This window comes from Molothrus ater, chromosome 3 (assembly GCF_012460135.2).
Source record: "Molothrus ater isolate BHLD 08-10-18 breed brown headed cowbird chromosome 3, BPBGC_Mater_1.1, whole genome shotgun sequence".
NCBI classification, from domain to species: domain Eukaryota; kingdom Metazoa; phylum Chordata; class Aves; order Passeriformes; family Icteridae; genus Molothrus; species Molothrus ater.
Genome location: NC_050480.2, coordinates 49485854 through 49508664, shown reverse-complemented (window position 1 = coordinate 49508664; position 22811 = coordinate 49485854). Strand labels below are relative to the sequence as shown.

General features: G+C 39.8%; 2 protein-coding genes across 2 annotated transcripts in view; both read left to right on the top strand.

The window, feature by feature from the left end:
- The window catches only part of MAP3K5 (mitogen-activated protein kinase kinase kinase 5), a 98796-nt gene extending 80851 nt beyond the window's left edge, over positions 1-17945 (top strand). The window contains exons 20-30 of the mRNA XM_036380260.2: positions 223-400; positions 1210-1230; positions 2302-2479; positions 2574-2742; positions 5570-5755; positions 9012-9117; positions 11414-11654; positions 14381-14493; positions 15397-15509; positions 16380-16456; positions 17134-17945. Coding sequence (XP_036236153.1) covers positions 223-400; positions 1210-1230; positions 2302-2479; positions 2574-2742; positions 5570-5755; positions 9012-9117; positions 11414-11654; positions 14381-14493; positions 15397-15509; positions 16380-16456; positions 17134-17194 — 1443 coding nt within the window. The 3' untranslated portion in view covers positions 17195-17945. The remainder of the gene's footprint in view (positions 1-222; positions 401-1209; positions 1231-2301; positions 2480-2573; positions 2743-5569; positions 5756-9011; positions 9118-11413; positions 11655-14380; positions 14494-15396; positions 15510-16379; positions 16457-17133) is intronic.
- A 2340-nt stretch (positions 17946-20285) lies between these two features.
- The window catches only part of MAP7 (microtubule associated protein 7), a 110249-nt gene continuing 107723 nt past the window's right edge, over positions 20286-22811 (top strand). The window contains exon 1 of the mRNA XM_036379539.2: positions 20286-20721. Within this exon, the coding sequence (XP_036235432.1) occupies positions 20676-20721 (46 nt within the window). The 5' untranslated portion in view covers positions 20286-20675. The remainder of the gene's footprint in view (positions 20722-22811) is intronic.

Here is a 22811-nt window from a genome sequence, read left to right as displayed (position 1 = left end):
GAGCCTCTACTTGCAGCTGTGGGGATTTTTAAATGCAATTGTTTATGCAGTTTGTAATAGTTTGGGTTTTTTTTCTCTGATTTAATAAACTAGTTGTATAAGGTTAATATTAAAACCTGAAAATGATATACCACTTCTACTATCTAAACAGTTTTTTGATGTTGTTTAGCGTTTGGGAGGAAGAACAGTTCAGGCCATTGTTTCTCCCTTTATTTGTCTCAGGTGGGGATGTTTAAAATACACCCAGAAATTCCCGAATCCATGTCTGCAGAAGCCAAGGCTTTCATATTGCGTTGCTTTGAACCAGATCCTGATAAACGAGCTTTTGCTCATGAGCTACTTATAGATGAATTCTTGAAGGTTTCAAGCAAGAAAAGAAAGTCTCCTTCAAAGCTCTCAGGTAAGCATTGCTAAATTCAATCTGGAAGTTTCCTCTTGCCCATGTTTCCTGGAACTGCTGATTTAGTCTTTAAGGTGAACACAGTGGATCTCCATCCCATGTGAATGCTCAGTTGTGGCCTTCTCTACTGGCAGCTTACTGCTGAAATGCTGTTGTATCAGAATTCTGTTACCATGTTGTCGCAGAAGTCAATTTATAGAAATATTTCTAGTATTTTTTAAAAGTCTGTGATTTTGTGCAGCTTTTATGGTTGTTGCATTTTTGTTTCATTTTCCCTCTTTTTAAATTTGCATATGTTTTCATTGAAAGTATATTTATATAGAGTATATTTTGTGTAAGGTTAGAACAGGCTATTAAATCTCAGTGGAGTTTTCTACATAAGCAGAATTAATCTTTGTCCCATAGCAAATGTGCATACACTGCATTATTTTTGTTTCATGAAATTTCATTTCAGGAAGTGTTCATTTCCTGTAGTGTTCTAAATTATGGAAAGTAGTGAAGGAGTTTTGAGAGCAGTAATAACATATTCTATTGTGTGTAGATATATACTTGGGAAAATATCTTCTGTATATTTTTAGCATGATATTAAAGAAATAAAAATATCAGGTAAAGAGATGATAGTTGATGATCACTTTTATTGTGGTTTCCACCCCCTCAGAATAAAATTAAATTGCAATAGATTACACTTTTGGAGACTGCAGTCAGGAGAATTGAGATAATCCATAAAAATGGGAAGTTACCCTTTAGACTTTTCTCAGTTAATTTCAGCATATTTAACTTCCTTTTTTCTCTTTCCTTTTCTCACACAGTCCTTTCAGCCAACCAAAATGGTGAGTTTTAACCTACTTCTCCATCAAAACCATACCTGTGTAGATAATGTAGTTATCACTTATCCTTGTATAATTTCTCAACACTAAAAAGATGGAAAGAGAAGTGGTCACAATTGTGAAGATAAGTGACCCTTCTCTGTTAGGAACATCTAACTCATTGTGCATATCTGAAGTACTGTTTTTAATCCTACCAGACTATGGCTTAATTGTGCAGGCAGGTGGGTGATACAGGCTTGTAGGGCTGTGCTGTCATTTATGGGGACTTTTGGTGGAAACCAATGGCTGTTTTATAGTAGCCACAGAACCAAGGTTTATGGAGAGTGAGAGCATAGATTTTTATTAGACTAAATTCTGTAAGTGACAAACCAGAATGCATTTGGGACCCCTTGTCAGACCAGGATACAGGATACTCCTCTCTTTCAGGAAATTAACTGAGAGAGTGCAGGAGGGAACTGAACACACACATAGTTACCTTCATGCTGAATGGATATTAAAGTACATTTTCAAATGTGCATATGTGAAATAGATATGAGTAGTTTCCTGCAGTGGCAATGTGTGCTCTGGATTTAAAACTAAAAGTTATGATTTCACTGCATGTTTATTATTATTAGTCAATGGTTATGAATTAATTAAACTTGTACAAATGAATTTGATGAAGAAATGTATCTAATATCTGTTTTAGTATCTACACTTATGTGTAGTGTATATATAAATATATACACCCATAATATTAAGATCTTGGAAGGTGCTTGGACAACTTACCCTATAGAAAAGTTTTCCTATTGCAGGAAGTCATGATAGGGGATGCACGTTCACTTCAGTGTTGAAGTTCTGTGAATGAACTCACAAGAAGCCCAGCATTTCCATCTTTCAGGAATAAAAACATGCCTGAAAGATAACTCTATTCCAGACAAAAAAGTTTTAGGTGTTTTTTGTCAATTTTTCTCTAATATTTTGTGTTTGTATGAGGGAAGGCTGGAGTTTTTCTGTCTCCTCTGAAAAAATAATCTTCACTTCAAAACTCTGATGGCATTATTAAATTCTAATTTCTTAATATTCCTATACAAATAGAGTATCTTCGGAGCATATCCTTACCTGTCCCTGTTCTGGTGGAAGATACAAGTAGCAGCAGTGAATATGGTTCTGTCTCACCTGATACAGAATTAAAAATTGATCCATTCTCTTTCAAAACAAGAGCCAAATCCTGTGGAGAAAAAGATGGGAAGGGAATCCGGTCCCTTTTTCTGAGGTAAAGAGCTACCTGACATTTTTGTTAGACAGTAGATTAGGAATGTGTGCATCAGGATGGTTTTTGTAATGTTTCTTTTCACTGTGTTATTCAGCATCCCAGATGAACATTTTGAGGATCACAGTGCACCTCCTTCACCTGAAGAGAAAGATTCTGGGTTTTTCATGCTGAAGAAGGATAGTGAAAGGAGAGCCACCCTCCACAGAATATTAACTGAGGACCAAGAGCAGGTGGTGAGGAACCTGATGGAAGCTCTGACTCAGGTAATTTCAGAGGGCAGCAAGAATTTTATGGAATTCTAAGACTTCTCTGCAGTTACCTGGAACTCTTGAAATTAAACATAGTAAAGCAACTAGAAATGAAGTTTGATTAAACTAGAAAGCGTACACCATGTAAGCTTTTTTTTTACTGTTTGATTTGGGCTATTAAAAACAGGCTTTGAAATTGTTCATGATGCATTAAATAGGCCTTTTTGTTTGTAATTACTATGTATATACCTGGGTATTAGTACTGGCAAGACAACAGAAAAACATGTTTTCATGATACTCTATTTTTCCAGTGCTTTTCAAATTTGAGTAACTCATATACGGTAGATGATCTCCAGGAGTGGACTATCTTGACCTCCTTTTAAAGTTCTGTGTTCCGACTGACTGGTTTGACAGAGGGAGGTTTAGGTCCTTTGGCCTGCTCTGGCCTTATGTTAGGCTATTGTATAGAAAAAATGGGGCTGATGGATACACCATTGCCTCCTAGCCAACAGCCATAACAGGGGAAAGAGGGGGCTGGGAAGAAAACAAATTGCAGCTATCCTTCAGTGTGGTTGGGAGCACGTAAGGAGCGAAGATGTAGTAATTGTGAGAGCTACAACAATCAACAAAATAATTGCAGAATGACCTTTTGGCACTCTTTTGTGGGGATGATTCATTATGATGATGTATCAGTTCAGGACAACACTGAAGAAATAACAGATCATGACCTCACTGCTAAGTGTTGCAACACTGTAATTGGATGACAGGATTTTTTGTTCTTGTTTGTGTGTGTGTTAGTAGTTAATTAATTCACTTCACTCTCAAGGCAAAGTATTGCTGGTCTAAAACATTTGTATAAAACATGACAACTCATCTTCTAAAGACACTAGTGTTTAGAAACTGACACAAACCAGTATGATTATTATGCATATAAATGGAAATGGGTGCCATGCAAATAAAAACAGCTTCTAACTCTTGGGAGGGGGAGAGAACAACCCACAGTTATCCTAGTAACTACAGAAAATATTAAAAGATAAGGCAGTGAGAAAGACATTTGTGATCTGTGCTTTGTGAGAGTGTTGTTGTAGAAGACACAGTTTTTGCATGTGTATGCAAGTAATAATAAGTGATTGTGAGAGGCTGAAACTCAATCACAAATCCCAGAGAGTGTGCTCAGTGTTTCATGCCTTTCTCAGCTTGGGCTGGAACAGCTTGAGAGAGAAGCAGAGACGCAGAATTTTAGAGCCAAAGAGTTCAAAACTCATGTTCATGTGACTGGCTGCCCTTCAAAAGGATGATGAGCTCTGACTCCCAAAGACTGTTTTCTCCCTTGAGAAATGCAAGAAATTACTAATAGAACAAGCCTGGCTTGCTTGTTAGGCCTCATCAGGGTTTAGGATTTCATAGAGTTTTTCTCTTCACAAACACATTTCACAAGAAAGCTTTCAGTAAAGTCATTGGGTTTGAGGGCTAGGGGAGGAGAATACTCCTCACAAAATAGGTCACTATTTCTAATTAGCAAGTCATACTGCTCCTTCTGTCCCCATGGTGCCTAGTGCCTTGGTGGACTTGGATCTTCTAGTCAAGGGCTATGGTGTGCCTTTACCTATCTGCCCTAATGGCTTTTTAATTATTTACCTGGAAAGAAGATTGGCTACTGCAGAGCAGTGAGAGATCCACTTCTGCGTAGAAAATCATCAGGTGAATTCTTCAAAGCAGATCAAGATCAGAGGCTAGGACCTTTTATCTTAGGTGGATGTTTTAGTCAGTGGTATTTTTGACTGCACTAGAAGTTTTTTAAGCTTCTTTCTCAATAAAATTATCCTTGTTTCATCCTGATCAGAATTACTTGACTATAGTTAAAAGCTCAGTGTTACTGGCAAACAAGAGTTCTTGGTGTCTGGCCAGCCATAACATTCATGGCATAAAACTGGCAAATGCAATAGAACCAAACACCATATGTCCTTCTTTTACAGAAATCAATGTTGGATATCCTTAGTCTATATAAATATTTACTTTACTTCCTTCAGAATAAGCATCTAATACTTCATGTTGAACTACAACTCTGGCTTAATTTAAGATTTGGCTTTGAAATTGGCATTCACTTAGCATAACTTTAATTATAAGAGCAAATACAGTGCTCTGCTTCCTGGTTACTTAGGCTGGTTATTCTGATGAATGCTTTTGAGCTTTTTGCTTTTGGTAGCTCATGATCACAAAAGCTTTTAAAAATAGGCATATGAATATTTATACTAGAAAGGTGAGATCTTTGTAGACTTGCTTTAAGAACAGCCAAGTGTAGAAGTTCTGTATTAAGGGAAATTAGGAAATTACATAAGAAACAAGGAGTACCTTTGTAAGCCTCCTGCATAACTTTGACTAATCTCTTCTTTTAAATGCTGCTGTAGGACTTTGCACATTGTCTCTGAGAGGCACCCAGAAATTAGAAGCACTGCAAAGCATGTGTGTGTTTGCAATTATGAGTCATTTGTAGTACCCAGTGCACAGTATATTTATTCATATCTTTATTCATTGCTGTACAAAGACACATACACACTACAGTGTGCACACATTCTTCAGCAAATGGTGTAAAATGAAGTCAGCTACCTGTTCAATGAGTTCCTCCCTGCCTGTCCCCAGGGAGCCCAGCCCCAGAGCTCTGTGCTGCTGCAGTTATGCTGCCACCAGCACCTGACCTGCAGCTGCACCTTGCCCTTAACCATAGCAGCAGAGTTTCTGAAAACCCATAGTGCCGGCTGACATTATTTACTGAAGTCTTTCTGGATGTATGTTTCAAAAAGATGACTATCAAAACTATTTCTTTTCCCCTCTCTTCTCCCAGGGAGCTGAAGAACCCAAGCTAAAATGGGAACATATCACAACACTCGTTTCCAGCCTCAGAGAGTTTGTACGGTCCACTGATCGCAAAATCATCGCAACCACGCTTTCAAAATTGAAGCTGGAGTTGGACTTTGATAGCCATGGTATCAGCCAAGTGCAGCTTGTGCTGTTTGGTTTTCAAGATGCTGTAAGTTGCGTTTTTACTCAGAAATTTGTTCACCTAAACTGAAAAAAACGAAATAAACCAGGACCAAAGTGAACTTGTTTAACTTCCACCCAGAGCTGCTGAAACAATAATATTTGAGGGCTTTGAAACTGTAATAGCAAAATCTGAACCCATAGCAGTGACTTGGTTTGGTTGCCTTGTGATCCTTTGGCAGGACACAGACCCTGAACACTACTGCGATCTTACTGATTAAAGATAAAGCAAGTTCAGAATAATTGTGTGAATATTGTGTCATAATAGTAAGGCAAGAAAGCCTTTTTAAAAAATCTCATTTTTGAAGGTTTCCTGGGTAATAAGACTTACAATAAATGTCAGGTTTATCCTACATAAATGCAGATCTCTTAAACTTGTCTTACAAATTAATGCATTGCCCCCCATAGTAGTCTGTCTATCTTGTAATACTATATTAATTCTTATTTTTGGTATTTTGATTAGCAGATTTCTGCCAAACTAAAATTATCATTTCAATTTATAATAAGCAGGATAAGGAGGATTGTTACTTTTCTACTAATAATAAATGCAAGATTTATCATTTCCTACATTGAGCAGCCAAACACATGCATGGGTAGCCCTTAAATAGCCAGTTTACAAACAGCAAGTGTTTTCTTAAGATATGTATTTAAGTGTTAGTTCCCAAACAGTTAGGCTTAATTATTAGGATGAATAATGAACATGGGAGGGTGCAGCTGTACTGAACATCACTTGTCCAGACTGAAGTCATGTAGTAAAAATGAAATGACAATTCAGGTAGGTATTTGAGGTGGATGAGCCTTTTAGAATTCAAACCTGGGGCACTCAGACAAGTAGAAGACAAGTCAGGAAGGATGGCATATCATGTAAAGTGTTGCATAGACTACACTAACAAGATTAGATGCTTTTATTAAAAATAAGTGTTAAATGAATCTGTGAAAGAGATCTTTCTACAAATCAAAAGTTTTTGATTCTTTTGAGTATGTTTTCAGCTCTCTCTATTAATCTCATATTAATATTGTTTTGATACTGGAGGAGAAAAAACAAGAATACAAGGTCAAGAAAACAATGCAGGGGGTAATAGTATAAATACTTGTGCTCTTTGATAAAGATGTTGCTGGGCATCAGTTGTTTGGTAGTAATTTCCTGGGTTGTATTCTTATCAGTAAAAAATTTACTTTCTGTTAACTTCATAATTACAAGTTGCTTTTTTTAACTGATAAGTGTCTCTTTCATTACTATCTGTTATTTAACTAAACCCACAGAAAGTTAAAAGAAAAACTTTGCTTTATATGTGTGCAATCTTAATTATTTTGGCCATACAATAGATTTCTATTCTACACTGAAATCCGGGACAGTATCAAGACCTCAGATGCTGCAGAGACTGAGGTACTGCTAAAAGTGAGGGAAAGTGGTTCCCTTGCTCTTGGTACTTAATAAGTTGATCTTAGGTTACAGTGTTTAATAATCACAACATCCTTATCAGACCAACCAAGAAAAAGTAATTTTGTGATGTCATATAAATAACTAAATCACATTACTATGGATGGTTGTGATCTTGACAAAGTTAGATTTTGTTTCTTCAGTTCTCAGTAAAGCTAGACTTAGCTAAACATGTCACTGTCTTGGCAGCCGTTGGTTTGGGAAGGTGCAAAGTGCTCGCAGAGAGGAGCTGAGTTGCCTCAGAGGGCAGTGGGCAAGCCTTAGGGGCAGCTGCTGCCCAGGTGTCAGGCCCAAGGCAGGCTCCCCTGGCACTGCACAGCTCTCCAAGTCCAAACACAGTGTCCAAGTGCCATCTCGTGGCCATCGGCCATAGAATTGAGCAGACACAGGTACTGCTGTGCTGGGTGGACCCTGGCTGGCAGGTAGAGGAAAACCCCTACCCAGTCACTCATTCACTCCCTCCCAACAGGAGGAGGGAGAGAATTCGAAGGACCAAAAGTGAGAAAATTTGTGGGTCAAAATAAAGATTGTTAAATAAGTGAAAGGGGGGAAAAAAGCTCACAAGTGTTGCAAAAGCAGTCAGTCACCAACAGCAGACTTGTGCCCAGCCAGTCCCTGAGCAGCAGCTTCTTTGGAAAAAGCAGCCTCTAGTTTATTGCTCATCAAATGTATTGCCCATACACAAGGGAATATTTCCTAAGTCAGCTGCTCCAGCTGTGCCAGCCATGTGCCACTCCAGCCTTTAGTCCACCCACAGCCCCCTCACTGCTGGGGCAGTGTAAGGAACAGAGGCAGCCTTTACAGCATGTAAGCTTTGCGCAGCAGGAGATGAAACGTGTGTGCTATCAAGGCTGTTTTAGTCACAGTCTAAAACATAGCACCATGTGGACTGCTGTGAAAGAAATTCACTCCATCCCAACCAAAGCCAGTGCAGGTACCTGCATAAATTACTGCATCACTGAATACTCTTGCTTTTTGGCAGTGAAAATAGTAGGATTAGTAACTTTTACGTATCCTCTGAAGGCATCATTTGTGTGACTTCAGTCATTTTTTACAGAAAGGTTATCACAGAATGAGGGAATTGAACTTATCCCTTTTTTAGGAAGAGTGAAGTATCTTTTTTCCACTTTTTTTCATTATCAGTAGTTGCTCCTTTTTTTATAATGCTGTAACTTGATAGTTTTGTATGTAAAATATGACTCAAAGCAGTTTGTAAGCAGGTCTGTAGGCAATTAGGAGCAAATCAGAGTAGAAAACCATTAGACTATATAAAGTAAGAAGCAGAAGGAAAGAGAAAATGGTACAGCACACAAATGAAGTTCCCTAATTGTTTAAACTAATATTAATTAACTAGTTTCAGAATTAAGTAGGAGCAGCATTACGTTAGTTCTTTTATATTTCCTACAATTGTACTTTGGAATAGACAAGTAGTGCTCAGAGCAAGCAGTGAAAGTGATGCCAAAAAAAGTAACAAGATTAATTAGCTTCAGCTGCAAGCCTTTCATAACATAGTCCTTGTTATTTGTCTTGCTTGCATTCTTCTGAAGTTTCTCTCCACAGCCATGAAGGTTAAGTATCACAGCCATCAACTGTCACCTAACACAGCAACCAGTACTTGATGAAAAAAATACAACATATTGCATGACTATATTAAAATAGATGAAGTTGATAATGTTACTATCAAGAAATAATTGTAATCATCTGCTTGGATATAGCATCTAGAAGTTTAAACACTTCATATGACATATATTGTCATTTTAAGCTGTGGGATATGTAATATCTGAACTGAATTTTCTCTCACTAGGTCAATAAAGTTCTCCGAAATCATAATATTAAGCCACATTGGATGTTTGCACTGGACAGCATAATCAGAAAAGCTGTGCAGACTGCTATTACAATTCTGGTCCCAGGTGAGTCATTCTTAATACTCAGCAAATGTTTATCAGCTGATCTCTTTAAACATGCTTTAGAGTTGTTGATCATTATGCTTCACTTAAGATTTTGAAATCAGCAGTGGCCTTTTTCCTGTTCACTGTCTGTTTTGCAATTCAGAAATTAATCTGTGTATTGTTCAAGCTGCATTGGAAAGCACCTTTCCACAATGTGTAATCTAAATGATTCTGCAACACGGTGAGTAGTAGTAGGTTAAGGTGCTCTGGGACCTAATTTTTTGAGGTGCAAAATGTGGCCTATTGCTTATGGCCAGAAGCTGTCTTAAGAAAATCCCAAAATACAACAAACCCAAACAACCCCAAAACCTTGACTTAAAACCTGCCAAAACCAAACAAACAGGTCTGCAGTGCCTGCAATTTCTACATTGTATTTTAAATGTGGCTTTAGAGTGTAGGGTTTCACTGAGGGAAAGAGTCTGTTTAGATGAAACTGTAGCCCATTCTGTTACTTCTCTACCTATTTCCAAGTTTAGTTTTTCTGCTTCTTCTTAACTTCTAATGCTGGAATTAATGGTAATGGAATTAATGGTGATATTTTCAAATATCACAAAATAATTTTCATTTAATGCTTTAAGTCAGAATACTTACATTTCTGTTTCCTGCAGTGGGTTGAGTCTTAGATTATCAATAAGGGGATCTGAAAATTACTTTGAAAGTTACATCTATTCCTATTCTCCTTACTTTCCATATCCCTAGCACAAACAACAAGATATAAATAGAGTTTATGTGTTACTTTCAGGTCACAAAGAAATTCCTGTCTTCTGATTAGAATGCTGAACACCTCTTACAGGAATGTACTTCATTGCTGTGTAATAGGAGTAACTGTGGAATTCCTCCTTAGTAGTCTGTTCTTCCCCATACAGCTCAGTGACAGCATTAATTGTAGGTGGTCAAGCTTAAACAAAAGCCTCTGTGCCCCAGTGGTTTTCAGGCACTGATCACCTGCTGCTTCTCTACTTCTGATTACTTTCCCTTGCCTTTTTCTCACTCTTTTTTCTTAATTATTTTTCTTATAATATGGAGATTTATCACTGCCCTTAACACTTCTAAAAGTTATGGGATGTTTAAGGAATGGTACAAAGCCAATATTATGCTGCCTAGTGGTGAACAATGGCAAAGAACTTGTACATCCTGCTAATAAGAACAGAAGTTCAAAGCAAATCCAGACATATTTGCCTAGCAATATTTGGGTAACTGCTACATAATAAATCTGCTTTCCTGAATTTAGAGGAAGCACAGCTCTGTTGACCTTATTATATTCAATGCTATATACCTTGAGGAAGGTATGTAGCATTGAAATGAAGAGGTGAAATAGATCAAGGAACAAAAGCTTCTTTTGTAAGGAAGATAAACACACTTCTTAGTTTAGTTACTCAGCAGAAAGGGCATAAAGCAAGTGGGATTCAGGAAAAATATTACATTTTGGTGAGGAGACTAGGGGGAGTTCTTAGAAATAAGGAGCCACAATTGAAGGAAAGAAAGAAGAAAGATTTATATTAAATAGTTAGAATAAACAAACAGATGTTGTTAACACTAATAGGTTGTGTAGGAGTGTCAGATCTAGTATACATATCTTGCATACCTAGTAGGCTCTGGCAGGTAGTTTAAACAGGGAACAACAGAAACCAGGGTATAGCTTTGTGTTTGTAGTTGTGTGGATGTGCATCATTACAAAATAGGCAGCGTTCTCTCTGATAAGGAGAAGGGATGTGTGCTTTTAATTGTTGGGAGAGGGGCCTTTTTATAATTTCTTTATGTTTGAATGCAATTTTTTTGTGAACATGGTATTCTTATAAGGATGGAATGATAAAAATGCCAGAGCAGCAACAGCAGGAATACCTGGATAGAAAAGAAATAATGGCTATTTGTTCAATAAAATGTTTCAAGTCAGACACATAAGTAAATGCAAACTACTGAGAATGAAATTAAGCAAAAGAAACTCTGCTATAGATGATACTTCAGCACAATTTGTCATAAAATGGCAGCCAAATCAGGAATCATGTTCATACAGATGTTTGTTTTTTACAGCTCTTTGATAGGCAGAATAATAATCTGTATAAACAAAGGTGCTGTTATGTTTTGAGTGCTCTTAAACCCCTAGAAAATATCTCTTGTCCTGTTACAGAAATTTCAGGTCTGTTGTAACCAAAGCTATAGGATGATCTGGAAACAGTCACTTGGGTCTGCTTTTGTTTTAATATTTAACTTATGCTTAACTTCTTTGGTGGTTTTTCTCTTGCTTATATTTTAATAGAATTGAGGCCACATTTTAGCCTTGCATCTGAAAGTGATACAGCTGATCAAGATGATATAGAAGTTGAAGATCAAGATGAACAGCCTCAGAATCAAACCATCCAGCAGCCTTGCATTGTCTTGGAGGATGCAGTAGCTACCTCAGGTGTTAGCACACTCAGCTCTACGGTGTCCCATGACTCCCAGGCTGCTCACAGATCACTGAGTGTCCAGCTGGGCAGGCTAAAATTAGAGACAAACAGGTAAGTCTGGATATCAGGAGGCAGGGACACTAGCCTGCTCACAGCAATATGCTTTGGTTAGCTTTCAAAATATATATAAGCTGGAATACTAGTGACAGTGCCAAAATTCCATTGCAGTGTAAGTTGTTCCCTTTAATGATCATCCTTTTTTAGCTGTGACTGATCACTTACATAGTTGTATGAATTTCAACAAAACCAGAGTGAAGCAAGTTAAGGTCAGACTTGATTTCAGGTGCCCTTTCAGGGAAGGTCTGTAAAAAACTGACTTGCTGCCAAACTTCTGCTTTTTCTCTCTTTGGTGTGCTCTGTGTGGCTGATAAATGGTGTTATGTTTTGTTTCCATTAAGGCAGAACTTGCTGTTCTTTTCTTTAGCTATTCTCAGCAAGTGAACTCAAGCTAATAGACAGCTACACAGAAACTCCATAAGAAACTACTTCAGATTTGTTTTGTGCACAGAAGTCACTGCAGGGAGAATCTGTTTTTACCAGCAACCATTAGCTTTTTATTAAAGAGAAAGATGGGGAAAATAGGTGTTTTGCTTAAGAGAAGAAATGAACCAGAAATTTGGATATTGTGGTTTTTTTCAGAAATATGTCTTGCACTTTGTGCAAGTGAAAAGTGGTTCTTTAAGGTTTTGTTGTTTTTTTAAGCAATGTCAGAGAAAAATCTAAATCATCTTCTATATATTTTGTTTTCTTTTCATTAAAATATACCAAATAGTCTAGTTAAAATAGATATTTCGCTTTTGCAGTATGTGATTTATGACACTGACCTCAGTAAATTTTAAATGTGACCTTGATAGAAAGAGAACATGTCTTCAATAAGACAGTTGTCATCCTGGTAGAAAATGTGTTGGAGCTACATTTTCATTTGAAATTAAATATTAAATTACACTTTACTTTTACATGTGTCTGAGAAGGTTGCCATAATTAGAGTAATTCATTAGACTGTACTGTATTTAATAAAGTATGAGTATTTTGGGGTCCTTATGTCACAGTTAATTTTTTTTACTTGTGACCACTGAGAAATATTTTGATTGTCTTATTGCTATACCTAGAGAAATACATAAATATTTTTGATTGACTCACTTTACTTCCCCAGCTTATGGTGGGGAATAGCCTCCAAACTGATCAGCTTGTAGAGGTACTTTTTTTTGCTAGCATTTTGCTTCTGTAAATTTCTCAAATGCAAAGCCTTTGGCCAAATAATCACATCCAGTCATTCATGCAGAAATTTTTAATAAATAATAGAGAATTAAAAAAAATATTTTTGAAAGCTTTATTGGCACAAGCAGCAAGCAGTTATCAGGAGAAAATAATGGATTATTTTATTGGCCCTGAAGGCCTTTTCCAACCAGAATAGATAGACTAGGAATAAATTAACTGAAAGGTGACCTGTCTGGACAGAGTATCGGTTTGCACTGAGAATACACCCTACACCCAAGCTGTGGGTGATGCAGCAACCAGCTCTGTTCCCATGCAGGGTGGACTTGTTAAGGTTTCTTAGCTCAGGTGTGGAAGCACTCAAGTGCAAATATGTTTCTAGTGAGCCTGCATGCAAGCTAAAAGTAGGGCAAGATGTTTTTACAATGCAATCATGCGGGATTCAGTTTACCCCTGTGCAAAGGCAGGTAAGGGGCTTCTGTGGCATATTTTCTAACTGAATTCCTGTCTTTCAGAAAAGGGTTGCAGTGCTCAACTGGTATAAATGAAAAAAAATAATAATACATGGATAAATAAAAGGAAACATGCTGAAATAGAACAGTTATTGCACAGTTCTCAGGCTGACAGAGGTTTCAAGAAAGGGATGAAGATGCTGCAGTCCTTTCAAGGCAGAACTTCTGAAGACTCAGGAGTCAATTTTAGGTTCATGAATCTGCTCTCCATGTCCAAATTTTGACCAAGTTCCTGATAAGATATCATTCACAAGTCCTGCATTTTACTAAACCACTTTTCTAAAAGAACAAATTGCAGCAGTTTTACATACTAATTTTCCGTTATATTCTATTTTCTTTTGATCAGCTCAAATGGTGCTAGCCACTGAATCTCTACAGGTTTCTCTCTGGGTTTGTCTTATGAAGGAGGTCAAACATGAGTTTCAATTTACTTCTGCTTTACATTCTCAGAAATAATTGCTTAGGGAAGTAGGCAAGTATTTTGCCTCCTCTTTTCTCACTCTTAATATAGTCTAGGAGGGCAGGCACAAAGTACCTTATATGTGAGGAAGGGACAGCCCTTGTGTGGTTGAGAAGCTTTTTTCATATTTATGAAATGCAACCATATGTTTTCACCACATTTTCATCACTGCTCTACCCTTTCCATACCTTTGAAAATGTCTGCTGGAGAGATGTGAACTGGCATTTTTCCTTACAAAGGTTTAACCCTTAGATTATGAACCACTTTGATATTTGTTCTCAGTTCCAGTTTTGTTTAAAACAGAGCACAGGTGTGGAAATTTTACTGAAATATTCTACCATACCACTTGTTTAGTGGGTGAATGTTTATGTGGATGCTGGTGTGTTTGGGGCTTCTGTATGAATGTTTGTGTCTTGATATAGATCAAAATCAATTTGTAGTGAAAGAATATACCTTCAGTGAAAGCTGAGGAATTCTGTCCTTGTCTTTGCCATGAATGTTTCCAGTTTAGGTATAGTAAGATCTTTCCTTTCCTGAAAATTTGAAGCTACTGAAGGAAATGTTTGTTTTTTTTTCTCATTACTTCACAGGTTATTGGAGGAGTTAGTTCAAAAGGAGAGAGAATTTCAAGTCCTCTTGCATCAAGCTATAGAAGAAAAAGATCAAGAGATCAGGAACCTACAGCTCAGGTCACAGCCAATAGGTAAGTGAGAAGAATTTTTAAAGAAAAGTTTCATACTCGCTACAGATGACAAAGTGCCAGCTGAATGTCTGTCCAGTTTATTGAGGTAGCCTCAGCAAAGATGCTTTATTGTGCTGCTTCTGGTAGGGTTTGCTCTGAAGTAAGAATGTGCATTGTGGAAACAAATTACTGGATTTGTTAATCACAGTACAGGGAATGAGTATGATTTGAATATTTTTGTTTGTGATTATTTGGAAGAGAGCAAGGCTCATATCCTACTGAATAAATATTATTCCTAAAGAGGATAATCTAGTATGTTTCGATATATGTTCCTTGAATTACAGACTGTTCCAATTGTTACAGTGAAAGTTCAAGAGGCGAGATGCAAATACACTTAATTGGTGAGATGCAAATACAACTTAAATGTTACTGAGAAAAGCTGAGTTTGCTGTGTCTGCCCTGAAGAAGGTGGAAGTGCTAATGCAGTTTGATATTTCTGTGTAATGTGCTTCTAAGTGTTGCTTCCAAAAGCAGCTGATCCTCAGCCTAAGACATTGCCTGTGCAGCAATTGTATGAGTTACACTGAACAGTTCAGTTAATTGATGCAACAACCTTAGTGTAGAAAGAGTGACAGTGAAATTGATGTGCTTTGTACTAGCAAAGTCATTTTCAGAAGAGGGCAGAAAAATGTTGTGTGTGTCAATGTTCACACTACTTTAACTATACCCTAACCAAGCAGAGAAATTAATGTATAACTGTCTATAAATTGTAATTAAGTGTGTTCTTTGGGAATTGGCATTTATTTATGGGTATACTGGTATTCTACACTTGAAGCAAAAGCTCACTGAAGTGCTTGAGGAGTCAAAAATGACAAAAGGTTGCTTTGGCAACAGAAAACCTTGTCTCAAATATGCTTGTTCCAGATATTCCTGGATTGTCTGTCCGTCATCGTCATTCCACTGGCACAGGGACCGAAGACCCTGATCTCATAAACTGGCTGAGAGTTCATGGAGCTGATGAGGCCACAATAAACAAGGTAGCAATAATCCCATCCACTGCCTGGCACAGTTGCCATTACTGTTTTGTGACACAGTTTAAAAAATACCAAACCTTTCTAATTACTTCAGCACATTTTTAGAGATTATTTTGTTTTTACAGGATAGGGAAAAGCCATGAATGTGAAGGCCTTCATAAATATAAAGTACCATTAATAGTTCCTAAATATGATTGTGAATAAAGCAATAAAATATCCTGGTAAATAGACACTCTTGGGTTTTCAGTGTCTTTACACACTGCAGCATTCCTGCTGATGATACTCTGGATACAGGATACATGTTCACCCTTGGCTAGCTGTGCTACAGTGAAATATCCTGAAGTAGATCAGTCTGCTCTGCAGCAAATTATATAACTTTGAGGTGTTAAAGATTTCAGCTAATTTAGGAATACCTGCATGTAGTTATCACTCCTACAGATCAGACCAAAGGTTCCTCCAAGTTCAATGACATCAAATTTAGATGCCATTCTTGAAAACGTACATCTTAACTGTTTGAATTTCCTCATGGGTTAAATGTGCTATTACTTATGGTCCAATTTGCGTTCATTGAAGTCTGTAATTCTGTGATACCAGTGGTAGCAATAGAAATGCCAGTTGACAAAGGTTTTGAGTAGCTGTAAAAGCATTACATCTTTCAAGTTGTGTCTGGTATGCCGTTGCAGAGTGTACAGTGTAAAAAATTTAAGTAGTTTCACTGTATTTGTAGAAACCATGTTTTTCTGTTGCATGTACTACATTTCAGCCCAATTTTAGGTTTCTCCCAAATTTACCCTTCTATTTTTAGGGGCAAGATGAGCTTAGGAATTTAAATAATATTTCTAACAAAAGGTTCATTTAAATTTCTTTCTGCAGTTCTTGGCTGAAGACTATACCTTAACGGACGTTCTCTGCTATGTTACACGAGATGATCTGAAATGTTTGAGACTGAGGTAATGCTTCAGAGTTAAATGAACTGTGCTTTGTAAGAAGAAAAATTGATACTAAGTCTCTATTTATTGCACTGTGTGCAATTCATTTAAAATAACTAACACTTTCCAGTATGTCTTTGTATGCTGATACATTTCTGCCAAACAGCTGATACTATTTAAATCTCAAAATAAGCTTTTTTTCTATTGAAAGCAAAATTTTAAGGTAAAGCATTTACTTTACATCTGGAGACCCTAGATATCCCATTAGAGCCTTGCTTTTATTTTAAAAAGAAGAGCTAGAAAAACTTTCAGTAGTTTATTATCATCATCAAACTTCAGAAATGTTACACATGGACTGTAAGTAACACTACATTTCACCTAATCATGCCAGGTGTATAGGTCACCAGCTTGCATCATGTTGGAAGTCAAATGTGGGTTATGCAAGTCCTTTGGACCAGAGGTCTGAATTCCAGACAGCAGGCATCTGCCAAGTGGAAAGATTGCCCTGTCTTGTAATCAGAAAAGGACTCTGTTCCTTGTTTGAGTAATGCATGTTGGATTTCACCTTTGATTAACCTTCCCACTGAATATCATTGATCAAAACCAGAGCAAGAAAATCAGAAAGCACCTCAGCTTGGAAGGCTTTCAGACTAGAGAGTTTCTTTGTACCTGAGTGTCTTTATGATTTTTCTTTACAGAGGAGGAATGCTGTGCACGCTCTGGAAGGCGATCACTGACTTTCGAGAGAAACACGCCTGACACTGATATTTTTTTCTTTGCTTCTCTGCAGAGATGAAAAGATTTCCTTTCAGCCAGAGCAGGTGTGCTGTCAGAGGGACTGTTGCACTTTAATCCAGTATTTGTTTACCAATGTTAAAAACACTGCAGCTTCCTGACTGCTTTTACTCCTATAATCCATAAGGAATCTGTAAACAACCTGCAACATTATTTTACTTTCAATGTTTTTACATGCAAGTTTTTCAACAATTTTTAGAAAACATACACACAAAAGTTATAAACTCATGAAATATTGTAGTTAAAGTAAGCAGATGTTAATTTCATGACAAGCTGATGTAAGATTTCATGTAACAGTACATCACTGGAACAAATACAAAATGTGACAACTTTCAATTTCTTTGTAATATATATCAATATTATCTGTAGTACAGCTTCATAATTTCAATCATAATTAGATATTTTTCTTTTAGTGTGCAAGATCTAAAGGTAATTGTTTTTACCTACTGCCCTACATAGTCTAATATTGTTTATTTTTGGTAATTTAAGTTCTATGGTGCATTTGTTTTAGAGTTGTTTATGTACTACTGAACTGTACCAGTTGTATACACCTGAACCACGGTAATGTTAGCTTGTTCTAAAGCTATCTCTGACATACACAATTGAAAATAAAAATAACCTAAGACTTACTTTTTCCTATATTTTTGGACTTATAAAATAACAACAGTGGTGTAGAACTGGAAAATATTGGAATAAAAAAAAAGAAAAAAATTCATACTGAGTATCAAGGGAACCTTTTTGATGCATCTTACATTTACTGTGATTTGAGGATGATAACCATAGCATTGAATATTTTCTTTGTTTTTCTATTCAGTCTAATTACAGTACTAACAAGCCAAGACCAAACAAAATTCTTCTCTGGGTGCTGTACTTGAGAAATGAAAAGTCCTGCCTCCATGCACTGAATAGTCATTGTGGACTGTTGTTTCTTTTTCTGCTTTTGTTTATGCAATGATTTTTTTTTTTTCTCATGTGCAATGAAAAAGGGTGGTGGGTGTTCCCTGTTCATCCACTGTCATTGTCACTCCACTATTCTAGTACTGGGTATCAACAGATTCTTCTGGGTCATCTGCAAAAATTCCATTGCAGGTAGGACTTGCCTGGACAAGAAGCTACTTCTTTTTTTCATAAGCCTTGGTAACCAGTAAAAGGCTTATGCTCTTAATTTTTCAGGTCTAGCAGGTATTTTCAAAAGAAACTAATTATTTTTTTTAAACATAAACACATTGTCCTAATGTGTATACAGTAACTTTTGCTGGCTACGCTGCAACAATTATGTATTAAAAAAATAAGATACAGAACAGTTGATTAAATCATTTTAGTCAGATTTTTTTTTTACTCTGAAGATTGTTCTATTGATTTTTAGGCATGGATGTATTCAACTCATTCCAAAAACTTCACTGCATTTCACTAGAAACACAACTACTGTTTATTAATTTCTACTGCTATTACAGCAGAAAACAGTACATTTTCAAAGTAATTTTAAACACTAGAAGGACCAGAGGTGGAAGCTGACTTGTAAAACCCAAAACTTAAAAAAGACTTCACCCATTGAGAAGTAACCCTAAGACAATGAACTTCCCCCATTTGATTTTTGTGTGAAGCATGATCCTGTATTGGTCCAGCTTTGAAAACCTCTGTTTTCATGCAGTATGACTGGAAGGTAATTGCACTGCTCTGTTTACTTGGAAAGCATGCAGCCTGTTCTCTATGACTCAGGCTGCTCAGAAATGCCAGCTATGTAAGGGAGAAAGAATTGTGATCGAGGTTTCCACTGAACATCTCCATGAGACCTAGCCTGGAACCAGCTGGAATTAACTCCTATAGTTCTCTGCTGGCTTCACGAGACCCAAGGTGGCTTCTGCAGCATTGCTCAGCAATCAGTTCTGTATTCTCCATGGTGAGACTCTGTTGGATCTGGTCCATGCCCAGGCCAGGCCATGTACACGCAATTCTGGTCTGAATGTGGTTCCCTAAGCAGCACAGCTAATCCATACAGATACCAGATCTGTGCACAAAAGCTTATGTAAGATCCCTACATCAGCTACTTCATATAGATTGTACCAGATGTTACCTTTTACATCCTCAGACAAAACATGACATAACACTTTGGGATGATGTGCATCAGACAGGTCAGCCTGGGATTCTTCAGCCTGGCTCCCTGGTGGGTGGATAGACCACAGGTGAGGGCTTTGAGATTATGTTAGTGCAGGATGTTGCTGAGGGCAACATTTTGACCATAGGGCATACCACTGGCTTTGAACTTGGATAGCCTCTTAGTCCTTGATCAGTGCTGTTTAATCCAGGACTCAAGCTGACTGAGAGACACCTTTACACTTCCCTTAAGGGACCATAGAAGTAAAAACTCGACCAAGGCAGTGCTGATTTTGCACCTTTCAGCATAGAGCCCAGCCTATTCTTCTATTACAGACACTCCTGCCCACAAGCCACAGGGCGTGTTTATCACCCAAGCCCCAAACTCCTTGTTTTAGAGCAGAAATGGCTCTTGGTGCAACAGCAAAATATTAATCTCTCCTTCCCCTAGAAGACCTTGTGCTCTGAACTTAGCAGTTTCTGAAAGGGCAGTGCTCTGCATGGTGACTGAAGTTTGCTTGGTCCAAGTGCATCAGACCAAGGGAGCTGCCCCTCTCCACCTGCTTGCCTGCATCTACAGCTGCATCCTATGAGTTCCCCAATTCACCCACCCTCCTTCACCTGTAGTTCTGATGATTGGTGCTACCTACAAGCAGATGAAAAATTAAATGATGTTTTGATGCAGATTAGAACACTTTAAAGAGAAACACTCTTACGAGCCTAAAAAGCAGCATAAAACAAGTTAAGGCAAACTCATAGGAAAGGTAACAGGACCATGACCTTTACAGAAGCGACTGATACATCGACAGCTCTTCACAGAGCCTTTTTTTGGAAGCAAGGCGTTGCACGCAGCTTTAGAAGCGGCTGTTTAGGAGCACGTGCCTCAGGAACGAGTCTACGGCAGTGCAGCTCTTTCCCACACGATGCGGCGCATCGCCTGGGCTTGCGAGGCGGCCGCCACTCCTCCCACCTACTGCCGAGATGGCGAGCATCCCCAAACCTGTTTTTTCTCTCGGCGCCGGTACCGAACGAGCTGTGCCAATGCGGCGGGAGCTGCTCTGAAGAAAAAACTAATCACACCTGTGTGAACGGCGGCACCTCGGCAGCCCGGGCCGCCGCAGGGGCCGGGAGTGCGGGCAGCCACCCCCGCACCGCTACCACCACCGCTGCCGCCGCATAAACGCCTCCAGCCCGTCAGAGGCGGCTGCTCCCGGGCCGCGGGCGCCGGTCCCGCCCTCACCTGCTGCCGGGCAGAGCCGCGGGCGGGGGCGGGGGACGTGGCGCTCACCTGCCCCGGGCCGCGGAGCCGCGGGGCGGAGCAGCCGCGCTCGGCGAGCAGCAGGAGGGAGACATGGCGGAGGCCGCGGGCAGGAGCGGCCCGCGCCGGCGGCCCGCAGGTGAGCAGGGGCTGCGGCCGCTCGGGGCGGCGGGAGGGCGGCGCGGATCGGGCCGCGGCTGCGGGGGCCCTGCGCTCCCGGGCGGCTGCGGGCGCCGTGCGGAGCGGGAGCGCGGCGGGGCCCGGCGGCGGCCTCGCCCGCAACAGGTGCGGGGGCGCTCCGCGGCCGCCCGGCCGTGCGGGGACTTCGCTGCCTTTCCCCGGGCACCGCCGCGGCCCGGCCGGGGACAGCCGGGGGGTCGGCCGGGGCGGCGGGCAGAGCTGCCCTGGAGGGGGCGGCGCGCCCGAACCGTGCCCGCCGTAGCAGCGAGACCGTCCCGACCCCGCGCAGGGGCATCGGCGGGGCCGCGCCGTCGCTCCCGGGTCGCCGCTGGTTCTTCTGAAAGCTCCGCTCCAAGGGCTCGGAGTGCGGCCGGGTGGCGGGGCTAACGCGGGGCGCGGAGCCGCCCGGCGAGGAGGGGTCCGGAGGGGGCGGCCGCCGGGCTGCGGGCTTTGACCGGGGCTTGAGGTAGCGCCGAGTTCCCGCAATAAGGGAGGGTGGGCAGCCGCAAGACGCTGCTAACGGGGACGGGGTGAGCCCCGGCGAGGGCAGAGGGACGGCTCAGCAGGGTCAAGGTACCCGGTGGCAGCGCCCCGGTGCCCGCCGAGCGAGGCCCGCTGCGGGGTTTGGCTGCGCCTCAAACGCGTGCGAGCGACGCGCTGCTGCAAGCCCTCATTTCCTACAGGGAAAGAGGGGAGATGTCCTTGCAGATGTCTCCTATAAGGAGGGATGTACACTGCGAGACCGTTTTAACTCGCTTTTATTTTGGCCCTAAGGGCGAGGAGGGTGCAGGGAGGAGATTTTGGCTTACGCAAGCGGATCGACCGCTGTATCACTGTTGTAGGCGCGGATGCTGTTTGCTTTTGCTGCTTGCTGGACTGTGAAGTCTGAGTCCAACTTTTGGTCCTCTCCTTTTTTCCTTTTTTTACCTTCCTCCCCAGTCCCATTCCATTCACCTTTTGCTAGTCCTTCTCTAATATAAGTTTATCTCTAAATCAAAGAGTGAGTTTTTATATCAAAACAGCATATGAATAGGCCATATGGCTGTTGGCTGACTGTGTTTTCTCAGTATAATATTTTTAATACATACTTTATGTAATGCAGACATGCAGTCACAAGCAATGACTGTGGGCAGACCCAGCCAAGTTCTGTCTTCATTAGAAGTATAGAATATAGCTCAGAAATCCTTACGAGTCACTCCCAGGTATCACTCTAAAGTTCATCTTCAGAAAGGAACACAGATGCACATCCTGTGTGTTCAGAGTTTGCAACCACATTGACTTCTCTTTCCACGGGAAGAACTGACTGGTTTATTGAAGCCATTTCTAACAAACTCTTTTCCAGTTTCTTACCTTGCTGATGAGATTTTTTTTTTTTTAAACTGGATTATCAGTCTTTTTATGATTACGTACCAAAACTAGAAATGAGTCAACAGATGACATGTATTTTGCATATGTTCTGTTTTAAAATTACTTATGTGCCTAGATTTATTCTGTGTTTGCTTTATAGTTTCATTTCAAGCTGCTGTGTTGAACTTTTACTCATTGGGACATCTGTAGACTGAAGGATCTGCTTGCTAAGTTCTTGAGTATTTTGAATTTAAATTACTTTGTGCTGTCAAAGTTCATTTGAAACTTCTCTGTGAGTAAAATGTCAGAGTTAAACCTCTATGAAGCTTTTCTGTGAAGTTCGTTGTCTGCTGAGATCCTTTTAGGTCTCTGAGATATCACAGGGACTGCTTTGCAGGTGTTCAGAAACAGGAACAACCTCAAAGCACATCAGGGATCTGCTCCGTGGCTCTTTGGTCCATCCATGAGTGAGCAGATGTGTGTGCCCAGGGAGGGCCATGCAGATGGCTTTGGCTGCAGTCTGCTCCGCAGGCAGAACACCTGTGTCTGCATCCGGCTCCTCAGGAAGATCAACGTCCCATCTGTGTTTGGTGAAATTAGCTACCGGTCAAACTATTGCCTCTGTTATAAAAACAAAGCACTGTGTGTGTGTTGTGGTGCTTGGCTGGTTTGTTTCTTTCCTTGCCTCATATGGCTACATGC